This window comes from Staurois parvus, unplaced genomic scaffold (assembly GCF_062004578.1).
Source record: "Staurois parvus isolate SC_StPar_1 unplaced genomic scaffold, SC_StPar_1.0 ptg000758l, whole genome shotgun sequence".
Lineage (NCBI taxonomy): Eukaryota > Metazoa > Chordata > Amphibia > Anura > Ranidae > Staurois > Staurois parvus.
In genome coordinates, this window is record NW_028318554.1 from 524496 (window position 1) to 545547 (window position 21052).

A 21052-nucleotide genomic window follows, 5' to 3' on the forward strand; every position below is an offset into this window, starting at 1 on the left:
TTGCTCAGCAGGGATATGCTTGAAAGACCCTATGACTAAGTCTTGGTGGGCGGGACGAAACACGTCCGGGAGGCTTGGTTTTGGTGGAGAGACACAGGCTTAGGCCTCCTTTCACTGTTGTATACATGGTTGATCAGGAGAATGGCGATCCTTTCTAATGACATAAATTAGCCTTCTGGAGTGGTACTTGGATATGTCAGCCCCCTATCTTTCAGTGGGTGTGGGAAATCATCGGCTTCACCGGCACCACATTCTTTGTTAACCAGGTAACATTGTTTGATATATCAGCTCATTGCATGGGAAGTGACAAAAACACTGCATTTCTGGCAGGATCAACAAGCCATTTCTGTACTTGCTGAAAAAAAACAAATGCATTGAAATGCACTCTTTTCAATGGACTGCCCTACACATGAAAAACGCACAAAAGAAGTGCAATGCCCTTTTCAGAAATCATGCTGCCCCAAAACTCATGGTACTTAGTTACCTCGCATTTTGACACAAGCAGATATGTGAGAAAGCATGCCCATTGGCAAGGTGCGTGGGGGTGCCTGTAAGAAATAATGACATGATAATGTGAACCTAGGCCAACATAGATGCCGACTGTCCCAGATTTGCCAGGCAGTCCCGCATTGTGAACCTCTCTTTTATGATGCTGTGTCCCGGGCTGTGTCCTGGAACCACAGCTTCACCTTTACAGTAACTCATAAAACTGCATAAACTAAAGGTGGGCAGTTCCTGCTTTTTTTAGGCGGGACCACAACCAAAAGTGGGCGTGGTCTGGGACTGATCATCTGGAAAATGAATGGGGGTGGAGGGAGGACAGCGTTCTAAGGTGAGTATGCAGCTCAATATATTATATTTTTTCTATCATTTAAGTTTTTTGTTTCTTTATTTTATTTTTGCTATATATTGACCTAATTTGTTTTTTTTTTTGTTTTTTTGGCCAGACTGTCTATTTTCACCATTTTATTCATGCAATTTTGAAGCTGAAGAACAATTTTGCAGTGTAAAATATGGACAATCGAGAAAATTATTTCTTTGCTTCATATAAATGGGATCTGACATGTTATCTACAGCCACAGTGCTCACAGATGGGACCGAAATTTGGCTGAAGATTTGGTAGTTAAATTCAGAATTAAATTGATCAAACAAAACTAATAGATAAAGCAAATGACCATCAAATCCAGTTACAGGCCTCAAGCACATGGGCCCTTTCAGGCAGGGTTGGGACAAGGGGTGGGCAGAAGGGGCGGCTGCCCTGGGCACTGTGGTATCTCTGACACTGCAAGGAGATTGAGGGGGAGTGGATTTGTGTTGGGAGGGAGAATATGGGGGGGGGGGGGTGGCAGAAGATTTGTCCTAGGAGGAGGAATTCAGGGCGGGGTGCCAGGAGTGGTGCTCTAGATGGATTTGTGATGGGGGTAGGAAGATAATTGGTGTTAGCAGGGGGGATTTAGAGGATTTGTGCTAGAGCATGTGATATGGTAGAGAAATGAAGAGAATTGTACTAGGATAGGAAATTTGGGGGGGAGGGGGTAGAATTTAAGCTAGGAGGGGGAACTGGGGGTGGGGGGGACAGGATGTGTACTTGGAGCGGAAATTTAAGGGGTAGAGGATTTGTACTAGGAGGGGGGATTTAGAGGGTTTGTGCTAGAACAGGTGATATGGTAGGGAAGTGAAGAGAATTGTACTAGGAGAGGAAATTTGGGGGGGGGGGGGCGGGAAACGATTTGTGCTCACAGTTGGAACTGGGGGGGGGGATTTGTGCTGGGAGGGGGGATTGGGAGTGGGGACGACATGATGTGTACTTGGAGGGGAAATTTGAGGGGTAGAGGATTTGTGCTAGGAAGTGTGATTTTTTGGGGGGTCATTTTTGCTGGGGGGATTTGGGGATTAAGTTTTGTGCTGGGAGGGGGGATTTCAGCAGGCGGGTGAATTTGTAATAGATGGAGAGGAGATTTATGCTTAGAGGGTAAGCATGTATATTAGTACTCCATTTTGTTTTTGGGGGGTATGTTTGCTGACACAGCACGGGGGGGGGGGGGGGAGCGCAGTATGGCATGCTCGCCCTGGGCTCTAGATGACCCTGTCCTGGCACAGCTTTCAGGCATCTGACGTAAATCGCACTTGCAGCGTACAATCTCCATAGTACTGAGCGGCTGTATGCAGGTATATGCCATGATTGCACAAATTCGCACTGGTGTAAATACCAGGATGCACAGAAGCAACTTGCATGGATCTACGCCCATGTGCGAGTTTCTCCAAGCATGGCATATGCCAGTTAGCAGACAGGCATGGCCATGAGGCCGTATGGTCAAAATTTATTTTAGGTACAGCTGATATAAATACACTGATCAGTCTTTATAGTAGCTTCCCGGACTCCCCTATACAGCAAGACTTGGGAAGCTGATTGAGCAGAGGGAGGTTCTGATTGTGTCTGCTTCTTTATTGTCCAATCATCTGCCTGAGAGGAGAGTTAGTGACCAAGTTGTATTTTTTAAATGAAGAGTGAAGTCATTGACCCGGATGTGCTGCTTGGAAGTGGTCCCTGGATCACCATCAGTCCAGGCTTTCTCCACCAGGGTGCCATCTGGGTTTCCTCTGGGTACAGGGACCTAGTTTGCCCCGGACAAGTGCCATGAGTTGCAATGGTGTGGATGGGCTGGCCTCTAGTGCCATAACATTCAATGATGCTCTGCGGCAGGGGTACTGAATAACAATTCACAGAGGTCCGGTTGGTAACATTTTCTTTCTGCAGACGTCCGAATCTCATTTGTCTTCTATTACTCAGGTCTTTCACATCAGAGCCCCTAATTAATGTCCTCAGCCCCCCCTTTCCCATCACAGCCCCCCGAACATCACAGCTCCCTTTCACGTTAGGGCCCCTCAACATTATAGCCTCGCTTACATCACAGTCCCTCCTTGACATCACAGTCCCCCTTGCAATCACAACCCCCCACATCACAGTTTCCCCCCCTTCTGTCATAACAGACCCTTCATATCACAGCTCCCCCTCTCCCCCTCTAACATCACAGTTCCCCCATATCACAGCTCTCCTTCTCACATCACAGCCCCTCCCCAGTATTACAGCTCCCCCTATCAGCCCCCCATTTCACAGCTCCCCCCACCCTTACTTCGCAGCCCCCCATATCACAGCTCCACTCTCTCACTTCACAGCCCCCCATATCAAAGGTCCACCCTCAAAGACCTCCCCCATTTCAAAGCTACCCCCAACTTCACAGCCCCCCTCTCGCTTCACAGCCCGCATATCACAGCTTCCCCCTCTCACTTCACAGCCCCCCATATCACAGCTCCTCCTCTAAAAGCCCCCCATATCACAGCTCCCCCTCTAAAAGCCCCCCATATCACAGCACCCCTCTAAAAGCCCCCCCATATCACAGCTCCCCCTCTAAAAGCCTCCCCATATCACAGCTTCCCCCTCTCACAGCCTCCCCCCACATCACAGCTCCCCCATATCACAGTACCCCCTCTCACAGTCTTCCCCATATCACAGTTCCCCCTCTCACAGCCCCCCCCATATCACAGCTCCCCTACATTACAGCTCCCCCATATCACAGCTCCCCTACATTACAGCTCCCCCATATCACAGCTCCCCCTCACAGCCCCCCCCCCCACATCACAGCTCCCCTACATTACAGCTCCCCCATATCACAGCTCCCCCTCACAGCCCCCCCCCCACATCACAGCCCCCCCATTTCACAGAATCCCCCAATAATCTTCCCCCTTCCTTAATTCAGCATTGTGGAGGGCGGGCGGTATGGCGGGGTGGACTCCTGTTCTGTATGTTCTTACCTTTGATGTGAAGGGGTAATTCTTCTTAAAGGGGGATTCTGATGTGATTGTTGGACCTCTGACGTAATGGGGGAACCTTTGATGTGATGGGGGAACACTGATGTGATGAGGGGAACCTTTGGTGTGATGGAGGAGCCTCTGATGTGAAAGGGTGACTCTTCATGAAGGGGGGACTCTGATGTGACTGTGGGACCCCTGACATGATGGAAAACCTTTGATGTGATGGGGGAACACTGATGTGATGGGGGAACCTTGGATGTGATGGGGGAGCACTGATGTTATGGGGGGGACTCTGATGTGAAGGGGTGACTCTTCATGAAGGGGGGACTCTGATGTGATTGGGGGACCTATGACATGATGGGGGAACCTTTGATGTGATGGGGGAGTACTGATGTGATGGGGAAACACTAATATGATGGGGAACTTGGGATGTGATGGGGGAACTCTGATATAAAGGTGGAACACTGATGTGATGGGGGGAACCACTGATGTGAAGGGGTGACTCTGATGTGACTGTGGGACCTATGACATGATGGGGGAACCTTTGATGTGATGGGGGAGCACTGATGTGATGGGGAAACACTGATATGATGGGGAACTTGGGATGTGATGGGGGAACTCTGATATAAAGGTGGAACATCGATGTGAGGGGGGAACCACTGATGTGAAGGGGTGCCTCTTCATGAAGGAGGGACTCTGATGTGATTGGGGGACCTATGACATGATGGGGAAACCTTTGATGTGATGGGGAAACAATGATGGGGAACCTTGGATGTGATAGGGGAGCACTGATGTGATGCCTGGGAGGACTCTGATATAAAGGTGGAACATTGATGTGATGGGGGAACCACTGATGTGAAGGGGTGACTCTTCATGAAGGGGGGACTCTGATGTGATTGGGGGAACTCTGACATGATGGGGGACCTCTAATGCGATGGGAAACCTCTGATGTGATGGGGGAACCTCTGCTGTGAATGGGAGCACTGATGTGATGGGGGAACTCTGATGTAAAGGGGTGACTCTTCATGAAGGGGTGACTCTGATGTGATGTGACCTATGACATGATGGGGGAACCTTTGATCTGATGGGGGAGCACTGATGTGATAGGAGAACACTGATATGATGGGGAACCTTGGATGTGATGGTGGAGCATTGATGTGAGTGGGGGACTGTGATATAAAGGGGGAACATTTATGTGATGGGGGAACCACTAATGTGAAAGGGTGAATCTTCATGAAGGGGGGACACTGATGTGATTGGGGGACCTCTGACATGATGGGGGAACCTTTGATTTGATGGGGGAGCACTGATGTGATAGGAGAACACTAATATGATGGGGAACCTTGGATGTGATGGGGGGACCTCTAAAGCAACGGGAAGCCTCTGATTTGATGGGGGAACCTCTGCTGTGAATGAGAGCACTGACGTGATGGGGGAACTCTGATGTAAAGGGCTGGCTCTTAATGAAGGGGGGACTCTGATGTGACTGTGGGATCTATGACATGATGGGGAAACCTTTTATGTGATGGGGGAGTACTGATGTGATGAGGGGTCTCTGATATAAAGGGGGAACATAGATGTGATGGGGAAACCACTGATGTGAAGGGGTGACTCTTCATTGAAGTGGGGACTCTGATGAGACTGGGGGACCTATGACATGATGGGGACCTCTAAAGCGATGGGAAGCCTCTGATGTGATGTGGGAACCTCTGCTGTGAATGGGAGCACTGGTGTGATGGGGGAACTCTGATGTGAAGGGGTGACTCTTCATGAAGGGGGGACTCTGATGTGACTGTGGGATCTATGACATGATGGGGAAACCTTTTATGTGATGGGGGAGTACTGATGTGATGGGGAACCTTGGATGTGATGGGGAACCTTGGATGTGATGGGGGAGCACTAATGTGATAAGGGGACTCAGATATAAAGGGGGAACATTGCTGTGATAGGGGAACCACTGATGTGCAGGGGTGACTCTTCATTGAAGGGGGAACTCTGATGTGATTGGGGGACCTATGACATTTTTTGAACTTATCAGACAAATGAAATGTTTCATCCCGGCACTCATTGTAAATCTAACATGGAAGCCGATTGGTTGTGGCCATTCCAGAATGACTCCGTGGCCCCCAGTACTCACCAGCCAGGAATCGTGCTTCCTTCTCCCCATCGCTCAAGTCAGAATAAGCGTCGCTGTCCATCCTGACGCTCTCATTGGTCGGCGGTGGCGGCTGACCCCAGCTTTGCCATTCTATCATATGAGCAACTCTTCCTGAGCCAATTGCCGTGGGTTTGGTGACGTGATCCTTCATCGTTCGAGAGATACCTAAAGAGAGAGAAGAGGGAGGTAGGTTATTGGTACTCCCGGCCCCCCGTGCCGCCATCGCTGGGCTTTATGACGGAGCGTCCAGTACCTTTGACCGAAGATTTGGCTAGAGCACCAATTCCGTAAGCATTAGAGTGTCTCTTCAACCGAGGAAGGATCGATGTTGTGTCTTCCATCGACAGCTGACAGACAGATCCAAAGAGAGAGGAAGTGATCGCTCAGGGAGAGAAGAGAGAAGGACGGAGAGAGCGCGGGGTTGGGGTAGTGAGGGATCAGATAGACAAACAGAGCGAAGGGGACAGACAGACAGGCAACAGCGTCAGCTGCGGAGTACAGAGAGGCAGAGCATAGAGACAAAGGCCGCTGTGTGCCTGATAGATCCTGCTGTCACGGTGAAAGAAAATCGAGAGACAAAATCAAAATCTGTGGAAAGAAAAGTGATAAAACGTGCATACAGCAAACAAAACACAAAAAAACAAAACAAACAGAAAAAATAACAAGAACAAAAAAAAAAAATTAATGAGTGTGGTTTATTTCTAAGCCAATCAAACTGCAGCTCTCATTTTTGGGGTGTCTGATATGCAACAAAGGAACTGGCGCCTTGCTCTGAATGACTACGGTGCCTTCGGACTGTCTTGGATTTTAAAGTTTGGTTGCTGGAAGTCCTTGCCCCCGTACAATGCCCGATTTGCAACACTCCGATAGCATTACAACAATTCTACTACAGATAGGATGGATGGGTTGGATGAATCCCAGATCACCAATGGGGCACTTTAGGAGAGCCATCCCTGCACTTGGGTTCCTAGCTCCATCAATCGATAAGACCATTGCAAAGGATTAGGTGCTCTTATGTAGACATCCATGAGACCTGAGACTGTCGTTGGGTCCTGCCATCTTGGATGTGGTGTTAGCAGCACCTGCAGACTCAGAGCTGTCAACCAGGGTTCTGTGGAACCTGAGGGTTCCTCCAGAGCTTGCTAGGGGTTCTTTGAGCCGTGGCTAATTGACCTCCCAATTGGTGGTACCTGGACAATTCTGAGTCCAATATCACTTGGCAGAGTCATCACCATGACACCGATGGCTCATCATACAGGTTACAATCTGAACGTACACCTTCCACGCAGTCACCTTTAGATTTACCAAAACTATATGAGGATCTACGTAATCTATCCAATCAATCTATATCCAACCAAGGAGAACCCTGAACTACAAACTTGTCAATAGATCTACAGTAGACTTACAGAGTGTAGGATGTGTGGTGGGCCTAAGGCTGGCATTCTGACCACCCATGTAAGGGGCATTCTTTCCACTGATTGCCAACATAAGGGGCATTCTTCACACTGACCACCCATGTAAGGGGCATTCTTTCCACTGATTGCCAACATAAGGGGTATTCTTCACACTGACCACCAATGTAAGGGGAATTCTTCCCACTGACCACCAATGTAAGGGACATTCTTCCCACTGACTACCAATGTAAGGGGCATTCTTCACACTGATCACCAATGTAAGGGGCATTCTTCCCATTGATTGCCAACGTGAGGGGCATTCTTCACACTGACCACCAAGGTAAGGGACATTCTTCCCACTGATTGCCAACATAAGGGGTATTCTTCACACTGACCACCAATGTAAGGGACATTCTTCCCATTGATTGTCAACATGAGGGGCATTCTTCACACTGACCACCAATGTAAGGGACATTCTTCACACTGACCACCAATGTAAGGGACATTCTTCCCATTGATTGTCAACATAAGGGGCATTCTTCACACTGACCACCAATGTAAGGGGCATTCTTCCCATTGATTGCCAACATAAGGGGCATTCTTCACACTAAACACCAATGTAAGGGACATTCTTCACACTGATTACCAACATGAGGGACATTCTTCACACTGACCACCAATGTAAGGGACATTCTTCCCACTGATTACCAACATGAGGGACATTCTTCACACTGACCACCAATGTAAGGGACATTCTTCCCACTGATTGTCAACATAAGGGGCATTCTTCCCATTGATTACCAACATGGGGGGCATTCTTCACACTGACCACCAATGTAAGGGACATTCTTCCCACTGATTGCCAACATAAGGGGCATTCTTCACACTGACCACTAATGTAAGGGGCATTTTCCACTCACCCTCAATGAATTGGTTTTAGCAGGGGCTCCCTGAGACCTGAACATTATTTCAAGGGTTCTTCTGGCGTAACAAAGGCTGGGAAAGGCTGCTCTATAGTATTCCCCTTCTTCCCTCCCCTGGAAGCCATGTAAATAGTTATGTAGGGAGGTAAGGGGAGGGGAAAAGTTGCTGGGACAGCACAGCCAGTAATCAGATGTTCAGGGAGGGAGGGGGCTGTGCTTTGGAATTCTCCTCCTGCCAAGTTCAGAGGCACATTAAAAATCAATCAAAGATTTTGGCAAGGAAAACATCTGTAATATACATATAAAATATTTTATTTACTTGCAGTTTTTTGTAAAGCTGATCTCTAATGTTACATTGTAGAGATTACGGTAGGAAAATGTAGATGGCATGGCTAGGGGTAGTGTGGAGGATCCTCAAATCTCAATTGTAACATTAGGTAGGCAAGGAAGCCCTTTACATTGGACTTGGTGGGGGGGAGCTGGGAACCCAAATTCAGTGATCTGTTCATTGAAGAAGGTGGGCGGTGAATGACTGAACCAAACTGCGTCCATCTTTTTGGAGAGGAATACCGGGACCAGGGGCAGACTGACCATTTGGAAACTCGGGCACTGCCCGAGGGCCCGGGGTCAGTAGGGGGCCCCATGAGATGCCCCGGGTACCTTTTTCATAGGCTTTTTTGAGTTTGGGCAAGGACACAGGGGCCCCATGATCGCCTATTGCCCGGGGGCCCCATGAATTGTCAGCCCGCCCCTGACCGGGACTGCCATTGAAAGTCTGAACTCCTGGCTTGAATACTGTTTGCATGCTACATTTTGGGTACTGAATCCGTCAGATCAACATGACAATCACTTTCAGTTGGGAGGTCAATCATGGCTCCATGTTCTATGAGTACGGCCTTTAACCTCTTGCCAACCATGGAACATGTGTACATAGCAGTCCAGAGAGCTTGTGGTCTCTAGTTATGATTGGGAGCTGTCAGGACTGGATCTTGATCACATGACCAATGTGACAGCCAATCACAGTTATCATGTAATCGGGAAGTCTCTCCCACTGTGCCCCCCCCAGTTAAAAGGCCATGGCTTTCGGGGTTAAAGCAGGGGTGGACTGACCATTCGGGCACTTGGGCACTGGTTTAGTAGGGAGCCATGAGCTGCCCCTAGTACCTTTCATAGGCTTTTTTGGGTGTGGTTTGAGTGAGGGTGAGGACACAGGGGCCCCATGATCCCCTATTGCCCGGGGGCCCCATGAGTTGTCAGTCCGCCCCTGGGTTAAAGTTCATTTCCAGTCAAAATCAATTTCTTCAGTTTTGGATAGAGTACAGGAGGGACAGACTCTCCGCCAGGTAATTGTTTACTTATAGCAAATTGTAAGATTGCCCCGTACAAAAAGATTCTGATTGTACAATCCCACGGAGCCTCACGTCATGTGCAACTGTGCAATCACACAACGACCTGCTTAGATTCTAGGACAAATTTAAAACTTGTCTCGTTGTTGGATCTCACACCGATATCTGATTTTCATGATAGAATCATTCAGCGTTCTATACAAGTTCAACTAAACTGGGTGCAATGCTCATTGCAAGTGTAGAGTAGAATTCCAGGCAATTATGGATTGTAATCTTCAACCTGAATTGAATGGTGGAAGGGTTAGACCCTCTGTCAAGTGCTCAATATTATTGTGATGGGTGAGAAGTAGGGATGCGCTGATACCGAGTATTTTTATGAGTACTCACAAAAATACTCCCGATACCTTAACTCAGGGCTCTCCAAAGTGTGGCCCGGGGGCCAGATGTGGCCCTTTACTTGTTTTTATCTGGCCCTTGGGGCATTATTCCCCCCACTGTCAGTAACAGTGGGGCATAGTTTCTCCCACTGACACCAATGATGGTGCACTATTCCTCCCACTGACACCAATGATGGGGCACTATTCCTCCCACTGATACCAATGATGGGGCACTATTCCTCCCACTGACACCAATGATGGGGCACTATTCCTCCCACTGATACCAATGATGGGGCACTATTCCTCCCACTGACACCAATGATGGGGCACTATTCCTCTCACTGACACCAATGATGGGGCACTATTCCTCCCACTGATACCAATGATGGGGCACTATTCCTCCCACTGACACCAATGATGGGGCACTATTCCTCCCACTGATACCAATGATGGGGCACTATTCCTCCCACTGACACCAATGATGGGGCACTATTCCTCTCACTGACACCAATGATGGGGCACTATTGTTCCCACAAACACCAACGATGGAGCACTGTTCCTCCCACTGACACCAATGATGGGGCACTATTCCTCCCACTGATACCAATGATGGGGCACTATTCCTCCCACTGATACCAATGATGGGGCACTATTCCTCCCACTGACACCAATGATGGGGCACTATTCCTCTCACTGACACCAATGATGGGGCACTATTGTTCCCACAAACACCAACGATGGAGCACTGTTCCTCCCGCTGACACCAATTATGGGGCACTATTCCTTCCACTGACATCAACAATAGTTTGCTATTCTTCCCCTTAATACCAAATATGGGGAACTGTTCCTCCCACTGATACCAATGATGGGGCACTATTCCTCCCACTGATACCAATGATGGGGCACTATTCCTCCCACTGACACCAATGATGGGACACTATTCCTCCCACTGACACCAATGATGGGGCACTATTCCTCCCACTGATACCAATGATGGGGCACTATTCCTCCCACTGACACCAATGATGGGGCACTATTCCTCCCACTGATGCCAATGATGGGACACTATTCCTCCCACTGACCCTAACAATAGGACGCTATTCCTCCCACTGACACCAATGATGGGGCACTATTCCTCCCACTGACACCAACGATGGGGCACTATTCCTCTCACTGACACCAATGATGGGGCACTATTCCTCCCACTGACCCCAACAATAAGACGCTATTCCTCCCACTGACACCAACAATAGGACGCTATTCCTCCCACTGACACCAATGATGGGGCACTATTCCTCCCACTGACACCAATGATGGGGCACTATTCCTCCCACTGATACCAATGATAGGGCACTATTCCTCTCACTGACACCAATGATGGGTCACTATTCTTCCCCCCTAATACCAAAGATGCGGCGCTAACCTCCCACTGACACTAACAATGGGACACTATTCCTCCACCTAATACAAAAAATGGGACAGTATTTTCTCCCACTGATACCAGGACATTTCTGCTCCCGCTGGCCACATTGTGGCCCCCCTAAAGTTTGAAGAACAATAAACTGGCCCTTAGAGAGTTTGGAGACCCCTGCCTTGACCAATACTCTGCGGTGCAATTTGTGTTAATGGATGCAAATTGCACCTCAAAGGTTAACATGCAACTTGCACAAGAATGCGATTGTGATGGAGCTGACCAATCAGATGCCATCTAGCCTGAACTGTCATCACTGCAAGGAGAGGAAAGAAAGCGGAGGGGATTTCAAATCACCAGAAAAAATGCGTTTCGGGGCTGACAAGGGTCTTCAGGGCTATAAATAAATGGGTGTCTGGTCTACCACAATATTATAGATTAACATATTAATATTCAAAGAGGAATATATATTTATATGTATAGAATACCAAGAGAAAAAAAAGTAACAATAAAAACTAAAAATGACCTAAAAATCAATTAAAATCCAAATTTTTTTATTTTTTTTTTATGGGAGTTAGCTGTCAACTCTGTTTTTCTAGATCTCATTTAAATCTCTTAGAAAACTAGGCAGACAGGATAGAGAATAGTAGAGCCACTCCACTTATAAAGCTAAGAATAAAATAATATTTCAATAATTTATTTAATTTTTATTAATTTTATTTAGAGTCACCAGAAAAAACGTGTTTCGGGGCAGACAATCCTCTTCAGGGGTATAAACAAATGAGTGTCTGGTCTACCACAATATTATTTATTAACATATTAATATTCAAGGAGGAGTATATATTTATTATTGTAGAATGCCGGGAGAAAAAAAAGTAACAATAAAAACTAAAAATGGCATAAAAGTCAATTAAAATCCATATTTTTTTATTTTTTTTTATGGGAGTTAGCTGACAGCTGTTTTTCTAGAACTCATTTAAATCTCTTCTTAGAAAACTAGGCAGACAGGATAGAGAATAGAAGAGTCACTCCACTTATAAAGCCCATAAAAAAATATTATTTCAAGAATTTATTTAATTTTTATTAATTTTATTTAAAGTCACCAGAGAAAACGCATTTAGGGTCTGACAAGGGTCTTCAGGGGTATAAACAAAAGGGTGCCTGGTCTACCACAATATTATAGATTAACATATTAATATTCAAAGAGGAGTATATATTTATATTTATAGAATACCAAGAGAAAAAAAAGTAACAATAAAAACTAAAAATGACCTAAAAGTCAATTAAAATCCATATTTTTTTATTTATTTTTTTTATGGGAGTTAGCTGACAGCTCTGTTTTTCTAGAACTCATTTAAATCTCTTCTTAGAAAACTAGGCAGACAGGATAGAGAATAGAAGAGCCACTCCACTTATAAAGCCCAGAAAAAAAAATTATTTCAATAATTTATTTCATTTTATTTAAAGTCACCAGAAAAAAACGTGTTTTGCGGCTGACAAGGGTCTTTAGGGGTATGAACAAATGGGTGTCTGGTCTACCACAATATTATATATTAACATATTAATATTCAAAGAGGAGTATATATTTATATTTATAGAATGCTGAGAGAAAAAAAAGTAACAATAAAGACTAAAAATTGCATAAAAGTCAATTAAAATCCATATTTTTTTATTTTCTTTTATGGGAGTTAGCTGACAACTCTGTTTTTCTAGAAATCATTTAAATCTCTTCTTAGAAAAATAGGCAGACAGGATAGAGAATAGAAGAGCCACTCCACTTATAAAGCCCAGAACAAAATAATAATTCAAGAATTTATTAAATTTTTATTCACTTTATTTAAAGTCACCAGAAAAAACATGTTTTGGGGCTGACAAGGGTCTTCAGGGCTATAAATAAATGGGTGTCTGGTCTACCACAATATTATAGATTAACATATTAATATTCAAAGAGGAATTTATATTTATATTTATAGAATACCAAGAGAAAAAAAAATAACAATAAAAACTAAAAATGACCTAAAAATTAATTAAAATCCATTTATTTTTTTTATTTTTTATGGAAGTTAGCTGTCAGCTCTGTTTTTCTAGATCTCATTTAAATCTCTTAGAAAACTAGGCAGACAGGATAGAGAATAGAAGAGCCACTCCACTTATAAAGCCCAGAATAAAATAATATTTCAATAATTAATTTAATTATTTATTATTGATTATATATTAATTATATATATTAATTATAATTATTAATTTTATTTAAAGTCACCAAAAAAATGGGGCTGACAAGGGTCTTCAGGGGTATAAACAAATGGGTGTCTGGTCTACCAAAATATTATATATTCAAAGAGGAGTATATATTTATATTTCTAGAATACCAAGAGAAAAAAAAAGTAACAATAAAAACTAAAAATTGCCTAATAGTCAATTAAAATCCATATTAATACTAAAATGTCTAGTTATAAAAAAAATGAATTGGGTGAATGTGACCATCGTTCACCCAGCCCTGATGTATTTTCCTTAGTACAGTGATTTCTTGTGATTGTCAACTCCATATACAGTAGTGGCTATAATGCAGAAAACCTTATAATTGAGGCAGGGGCGGACTGACAACTCATGGGGCCCCCGGGCAATAGGGGATCATGGGGCCCCTGTGTGCTTGCCCTAACTCAAAAAAGCTTATGAAAAGGTACCAGGGGCATCTCATGGGGCCCCCTACTGACCCCGGGCCCTCGGGCAGTGCCCAAGTTTCCAAATGGTCAGTCCGCCCCTGAATTGAGGTATTTTAGAAAAACAAAAACCACATTGTGGCCACAAGATCTAAAGACTATAGGAAATAGCTGTATTAAACAAGTGTATTTTTATTTTTGATTTTTTGTTGTTTAGTTTTTTTTACACTTCATAATATTACGGACTAAATTTTATTCACTATTTTTTTTAGTTTTTTTAGTTTTTGTTTTTTTCTTTCAGTAACTTAATTTTTTTTTTTTTTTTTACCAAATTGGTGCCTGGTCTGCAACAAGATTTAAAGATACTAAAAGAAAAAAAATCTTTAAAAATATAATAAAAATGACTAATGAACCATTAATATTTAATATCCATAAAAATAAAAAAAAGTATTATGAGTCAGTAATATCTAAAATCCATATTCAGTGTAGGAAACTAAAAAATAAAAAATACACTTAGGGGTCTATGTATAAAAATTTGCTGTGCGGGATGCAGCATTTGCAAAGGCGCAATGAATGATCACTGAATATTTTGCAATATGATTATCTCCTATCATCATCAGCTCCATTTAGTGGTTATAGTGCGATTCTTTTTTTTTTTAATAACTTTTCTTATATTTATAATTTTTTTTAGAATACTTTTTATTCATAGACCCTGTAAAAAAGATATGGATTTTAATTGTTATTGACTTATTGGTAATTTTTTAGTTTTTATCTTTAGTTTTTTTTTTTTCTTTTAGCATTTAATAAAAATATAGATACACTAACCTGTGAGTATTTCTAAAATGTTGTTGTAGACCAGACACCCGTTTGTTCACAGCCCTGAAGAAGGTGGATTCTTTTACCATCCGAAATGTGTACATTTATATACCATCTTTCTATAAATGTATAGGAGGAGTGGCCACACTCATCTGTCTTACTGCTTTACATAAGGCAGCTCATTTTTTAAAAGGGTTGGCAATGCACCAAAATGGGCATGCATCTTTTTTTCTGACACAGCACACTGCAGTGTATGGTAGCGCATTGCCGTGCGTTGTGGCGCAACACTTGTGCGTCATGGCGCAACACATGTGCCTCATATGTGCATTAAGTAAGTGCATTCGGGTGTCTTAGTGCATTACATAAGGCAGCCCATTTTTTAAAAGGGCTGGCAATGCACCAAAATGGGCATGCATCTTTTTTCTGACACAGCACACTGCAGTGTATGGTAGTGCATTGCTGTGCGTTGTGGCGCAACACATGTGCGTCATGGCGCAACACATGTGCCTCATATGTGCATTAAGTAAGTGCATTCGGGTGTCTTAGTGCATTACATAAGGCAGCCCATTTTTTAAAAGGGCTGGCAATGCACCAAAATGGGCATGCATCTTTTTTTCTGACACAGCACACTGCAGTGTATGGTAGTGCATTGCTGTGCGTCATGGCGCAACACATGTGTCTCACACGTGCATTAGGTAAATGCTTTCGGGTGCCATTGAAAATGAATGTAACGCAAGTAAAGTGCGTTATCGCAGGTTGCCGTAACGTGCGCCAGCATACTGCAGAGGTGTGAATGAGCACTGACAGAGGTCCTAACCTTCCACCCCTCATAGAAGTCCCACTTTAACCAATGGGGCGCCAACAATGACCAGAATCTTATCAAAGGACTTACTGAAGGTTATAAATAAACCAAAGTGGAGGTTTTATTTAAACAAATTCAAGTGGGAAAAAAAAATGAAAATGAATTTGGAACTTTCTGAAAAAATCATGAACGTCCGTAGCGCCAAAGTGAGGGAGTGCGAAAAAGAGAGAGAAAGAGAGAGAGAGTGCCGGAGAGAGACGGAGAGCGAGAGAGAAGGAAAGGCAGAGAATAACCGCACTCACATTGATGCCATCCCAGGAAAAGTCTGTTCGGGTCTGAGAGAGAGGGGAGAACAGTCAGATGAGAGGTGACAACACAAGTCGGACACAAAGACAGCAGGACACCGATACACCAACATGGAGTCACATACAGTACAGCCAGTATAAAACATAGAGATCCACAGAACGAGGAGGAGAGAACAATAATGTACAAACATATGTATCTCCTTACATCCTGATCATCACTACACATAATATCTCCTGGAATGAAGAACAAAAAAATGGGCTTCAGCAGACAGGGGCTGCCTGACAATTCTATTTCACTCCCAGCTAAGTTGTCTCTGGAATCAGGTGCATGTCTTCTCTTGATGACTTGGCTCAGTTGTGCATAAGAGGTTTTATTGTATTACTGGCAGAGCGACATATGCTTTTGTTTTATGTCTCACATTTGCATCCAAATGTTATTTTGAAATACTAGGTTTTGGGGTGAGTTATTCCCCACATTGCCTCTCAGCTATCACTTACCCCTAAACCACTAAATCTGGCCATACACCTATTCAAGGCCCTAGAATTTTTCTTTTCCAGGGATTGGGGGGGGGGGGGTGAATCAGCCAGTGCAGATCTACCCTCTATTACAGATTTCCCTAGTACAGATCCTGCTATCACAGTATAGATCTCCCCCCAGTACAGATCCCCCCCCCGTACAGATCCCACTCCTACAGTATAGATCTCCCCTTCTAGCACAGATTTCCTCAAGTACATATCCTGCCCCCCCCCCAGTATAGATCTTCCCCACTGCAGATCTCTCTTCCCCCCAGTACAAAATTTCCCCAGTACAGGTCTTAACCCTCCAGTAAAGCTCTCGCCAGTTCAGAACTCTCCCCCCAGTACAGATTTTTCCCAGTACAGGTCCTAACCCTCCAGTACAGCTCTCACCAGTTCAGATCTCTCCCCCCAGTACAGGTCCTAACCCTCCAGTACTGCTCTCGCCTGTTCAGAACTCTCCCCCCAGTACAGATTTTCCCCAGTACAGGTCCTAACCCTCCAGTACAGCTCTCGCCAGTTCAGATCCCCCCCCCCCCCAGTACAGATTTCCCCCCAGTACAGGTCCTAACCCTCCAGTACAGCTCTCGCTAGTTCAGATCCCCCGCCCAGTACAGATTTTCCCCTGGTACAGATCCTGCCCCCCAGTATAGATCTCTGCCAGTGCAGAGATCACTCCCCATAGTACAGTACAGATTTCTCCCAGTACCGATTCTTCCCCACAGTATAACTCTCCCCCTGTGCAGTTCTCTCCCCCCAGTACAGATTTACCCCATTACAGATCCTTACCCTCCAGTACAGCTCTCTCCAGTTCAGATCCCCCCCCCAGTACAGATTTTCCCCTGGTACAGATCCTGCCCCCCAGTATGAATCTCTGCCAGTGCAGATATCACTCCCCCTAGTACAGTACAGTACAGGTTTCTCAAAGGTACTGATTCTGCCCCACAGTACAGCTCTCACCCAGTGCAGATCTCTCCCCCCTAGTACAAATTTACTCCATTACAGATCCTTACCCTCTAGTACAGCTCTCGCCAGTTCAGATTCCCCCCCCCCCAGTACAGATTCTGCCTCCCAGTATAGATCTCTGCTAGTGCAGAGATCCCTCCCCACCCTGAGTACAGTACAATACAGATGTTTCCCAGTATCAATTCTGTCACAGAGTATAAATCTCCCCCAATGCAGATCCCCCTCCCCAGTACAGATTTCCCCCAGTATGGATCCTGCCCCCCAGTATAGGTTTCCCCCAGTGCAGAGATCCCCCCCAGTGCAGCCCCACTCCTCCCAGTACAGATCTCAGCCACTAGTAGTACAGCTCCCCCCCAGTATAGATCACCTTTCCCCCAGTTCAGCTCTCCCCTCGTTAATAGTTACACTTAGTGGACCGGGTATTTCAGAGTAAGGGGAAGTCCTCCCTAGGCTGTGTCATGTGACTGGAGCTGAGAAGGACCAAATGAGAGACTCTGTGCCTCTGAATTGTTGCCGCCTCCATCTGAGTTCTGTCAGGTTTCAGAAGCGGCTGTTGCAGTACCTCTGCTATGCAGGCTGGCAGCAGTAGCTGAGGCCAGGCAGACGCTCTGGGAGGATTTGGACCCCCCTATCCCCCCCTCTTATCTACACCCCTTCACCTATGCCCGGCCGTCAGAAAACCCACACAGTACCCGCTTGGATGCGCAATTGTGCACCCAGAGAGTCGACAAAAGTCAACTGAAACATAAACTTTTGTCAATCCTGGTGTTGCCATGGACACGGATTGAAAAAAATTGATTAGTGTATGGCCAACCTTAATCGCTACCCTTGAAGACTCATTTGCGCAATGCATGTTATGCATTGTGGTGCTCTTCACTTTGAATTGCACCCCAACACATTGAAGCAATGCACATGTATTGCAGTGTACCGCAATGTGTAGCAAAGCACCACAGTGCAGTTGGTTAAAATTTTCATTGCTGATTTTCAGCACATTTTGGTGCGATAACACATGACATAATGCGCAATAACTCACGTGCAGTAATGTACTGCAACAAATCAAATGGACCGTAAAGTGTTACTAAACCCAGGACCCTGCATTCACTATATCCGGTCTCCCAGGACCCTGCATTCACTATATCTGGTCTCCCCGGACCCTGCATTCACTATATCTGCTCTCCCCGGACCCTGCATTCACTATATCCAGTCACCCAGGACCCTGCATTCACTATATCCAGTCTCCCTGGACCCTGCATTCACTATATCTGGTCTCCCCGGACCCTGCATTCACTATATCCGGCCTCCCGAACCTTGCATTCACTATATCTGGTCTCCCAGGACCCTGCATTCACTATATCCAGCCTCCAGGACCCTGCATTTAGTATAACTGGTCTCCCAGGACCCTGCATTCACTATATCCAGTCTCCCTGGACCCTGCATTCACTATATCTGGTCTCCCCGGACCCTGCATTCACTATATCCGGCCTCCCGGACCCTGCATTCACTATATCTGGTCTCCCAGGACCCTGCATTCACTATATCCAGCCTCCAGGACCCTGCATTCACTATATCTGGTCTCCCCGGACCCTGCATTCACTATATCCGGTCTCCCCGGACCCTGCATTCACTATATCTGGTCTCCTCAGACCCTGCATTCACTATATCTGGTCTCCCCGGACCCTGCATTCACTATATCTGGTCTCCTCAGACCCTGCATTTACTATATCTGGTCTCCCCGGACCCTGCATTCACTATATCCGGCCTCCCGGACCCTGCATTCACTATATCCGGTCTCCATGGACCCTGCATTCACTATATCCGGTCTCCCCGGACCCAGCATTCACTATATCTGCTCTCCCTGGACCCTGCATTCACTATATCCAGTCTCCCAGGACCCTGCATTCGCTATATCTGTTCTCCCTGGACCCTGCATTCCCTATATCTGGTCTCCCCGGACCCTGCATTCACTATATCCGGTCTCCCAGGACCCTGCATTCACTATATCCGCTCTCCCAGGACCCTGCATTCACTATATCTGGTCTCCCCGTACCCTGCATTCACTATATCTGGTCTCCCCGGACCCTGCATTCACTATATCTGGTCTCCCCGGACCCTGCATTCACTATATCTGGTCTCCCCGGACCCTGCATTCACTATATCCGGTCTCCCAGGACCCTGCATTCACTATATCCGCTCTCCCAGGACCCTGCATTCACTATATCTGGTCTCCCCGGACCCTGCATTCACTATATCTGGTCTCCCCGTACCCTGCATTCACTATATCTGGTCTCCCCGGACCCTGCATTCACTATATCTGGTCTCCCCGGACCCTGCATTCACTATATCTGGTCTTAACAAGCATGCTTTACTGCATATACAGACTGATTGTACTGTTGTGGGTTTAGTAACACTTTAAAACTTAGCCTACTCCATGAAATGACCCTCAAACGTCACCGTTAAAGAGGCCCTGTTTCTAGACCAGATTGTATGCACAATATTGACCTGTAAAAGGCTCCCCTGTGACTGCAGCGGGGCACTGCCATTTTGCATGTGATGTCAGCAGCCTCAGCTGTCACTCAATTGACACTACTGTATTTCCCTTTACTGTTTCCTTGTCAGCTACATATGTGGGTACGTAAGCGGAGGAGCAGAGGAGCTGGGCCAGCACAGACTGTAATCAGTCACGCCCAGAATAGGAAAGGGCTATGACGTGTGAGGAAGAAGGGGGCTGTGTTAGGGAACTGGCCCTTACTGGAGTAATAACATTTCCTAGGACATACAAAAGGCACATTGCAAGTAAAACAGAAACCATTTATGAAAACATATAGCAAGTAAGCATTTAAAATACTTGACTTTTCAGTGTTTTTACCTTTTTAAATTGGTTAACGTAACCCTTAAAATGACATCTATAAAGAATGTGATTTGAATCGTTAACATCCATGCAAAACACAATCAGTTTTGGATATAACAACTTGCACCCGTTTTAAGACAGCACTTAGCCGAGAGCAAAATGAATGTGCAGTTATTATAAATATAAACTTGATCCCTCGGACACTTTTTTTTTCCTGCTGCATTATTTAGTGATACTGAAGACCTTTAGTTCCTTGAAATGAAACAAAATCTATACATTTTTATGTTTTTTTGTTCTAATTTACGTCCCACTGCAATAAAGCGATTTGCAAATGATTGTTATTATCTCCCGTGCCGTCCCTCTGTGGAAAAAGAAACATTGTTCCAAGTTGTTTCCAGCCTTGCTGGCCGGCGGCCACGAGCTGTTTGTTTTGCAGCGACGACGCGTCAGGCTTTGTGCAGATAAAATGGAGGACAGGATCAAATAAAACGTGTCTTGCCTGTAGCAGCCATAGACGGGGTGTCTTTGTTTACGGGGGGCCATTGAGGGCCCATTTACATGATTGGGTTTTGGTAATGTACATATTACCCCAATGTGTGGCTATGGACATTACATGCGTTGTGGTGCTATTCATTTTGAGTGGCACCCCAGTGCACTAAGGCAGGGGTCTCCTAATTTTTCAGTATAAGGGCCACATTGTATATTTAGCACATAATC

At 45.4% G+C, this 21052-nt stretch overlaps 1 protein-coding gene across 4 annotated transcripts in view; it reads right to left on the bottom strand.

Moving 5' to 3' along the window:
• The window catches only part of FAM131B (family with sequence similarity 131 member B), a 135819-nt gene that overhangs the window by 22020 nt on the left and 92747 nt on the right, over positions 1 to 21052 (bottom strand). For 2 of the 4 annotated variants that reach the window (XM_089654360.1, XM_089654358.1), the window contains 3 exons: positions 16003 to 16035; positions 6225 to 6318; positions 5951 to 6136 (listed from right to left, as the gene is read on the bottom strand). In XM_089654360.1, the coding sequence (XP_089510486.1) occupies positions 5951 to 6136; positions 6225 to 6318; positions 16003 to 16035 (313 nt within the window). The remainder of the gene's footprint in view (positions 1 to 5950; positions 6137 to 6224; positions 6319 to 16002; positions 16036 to 21052) is intronic. The other 2 variants (XM_089654361.1, XM_089654359.1) reach the window with 1 other exon arrangement.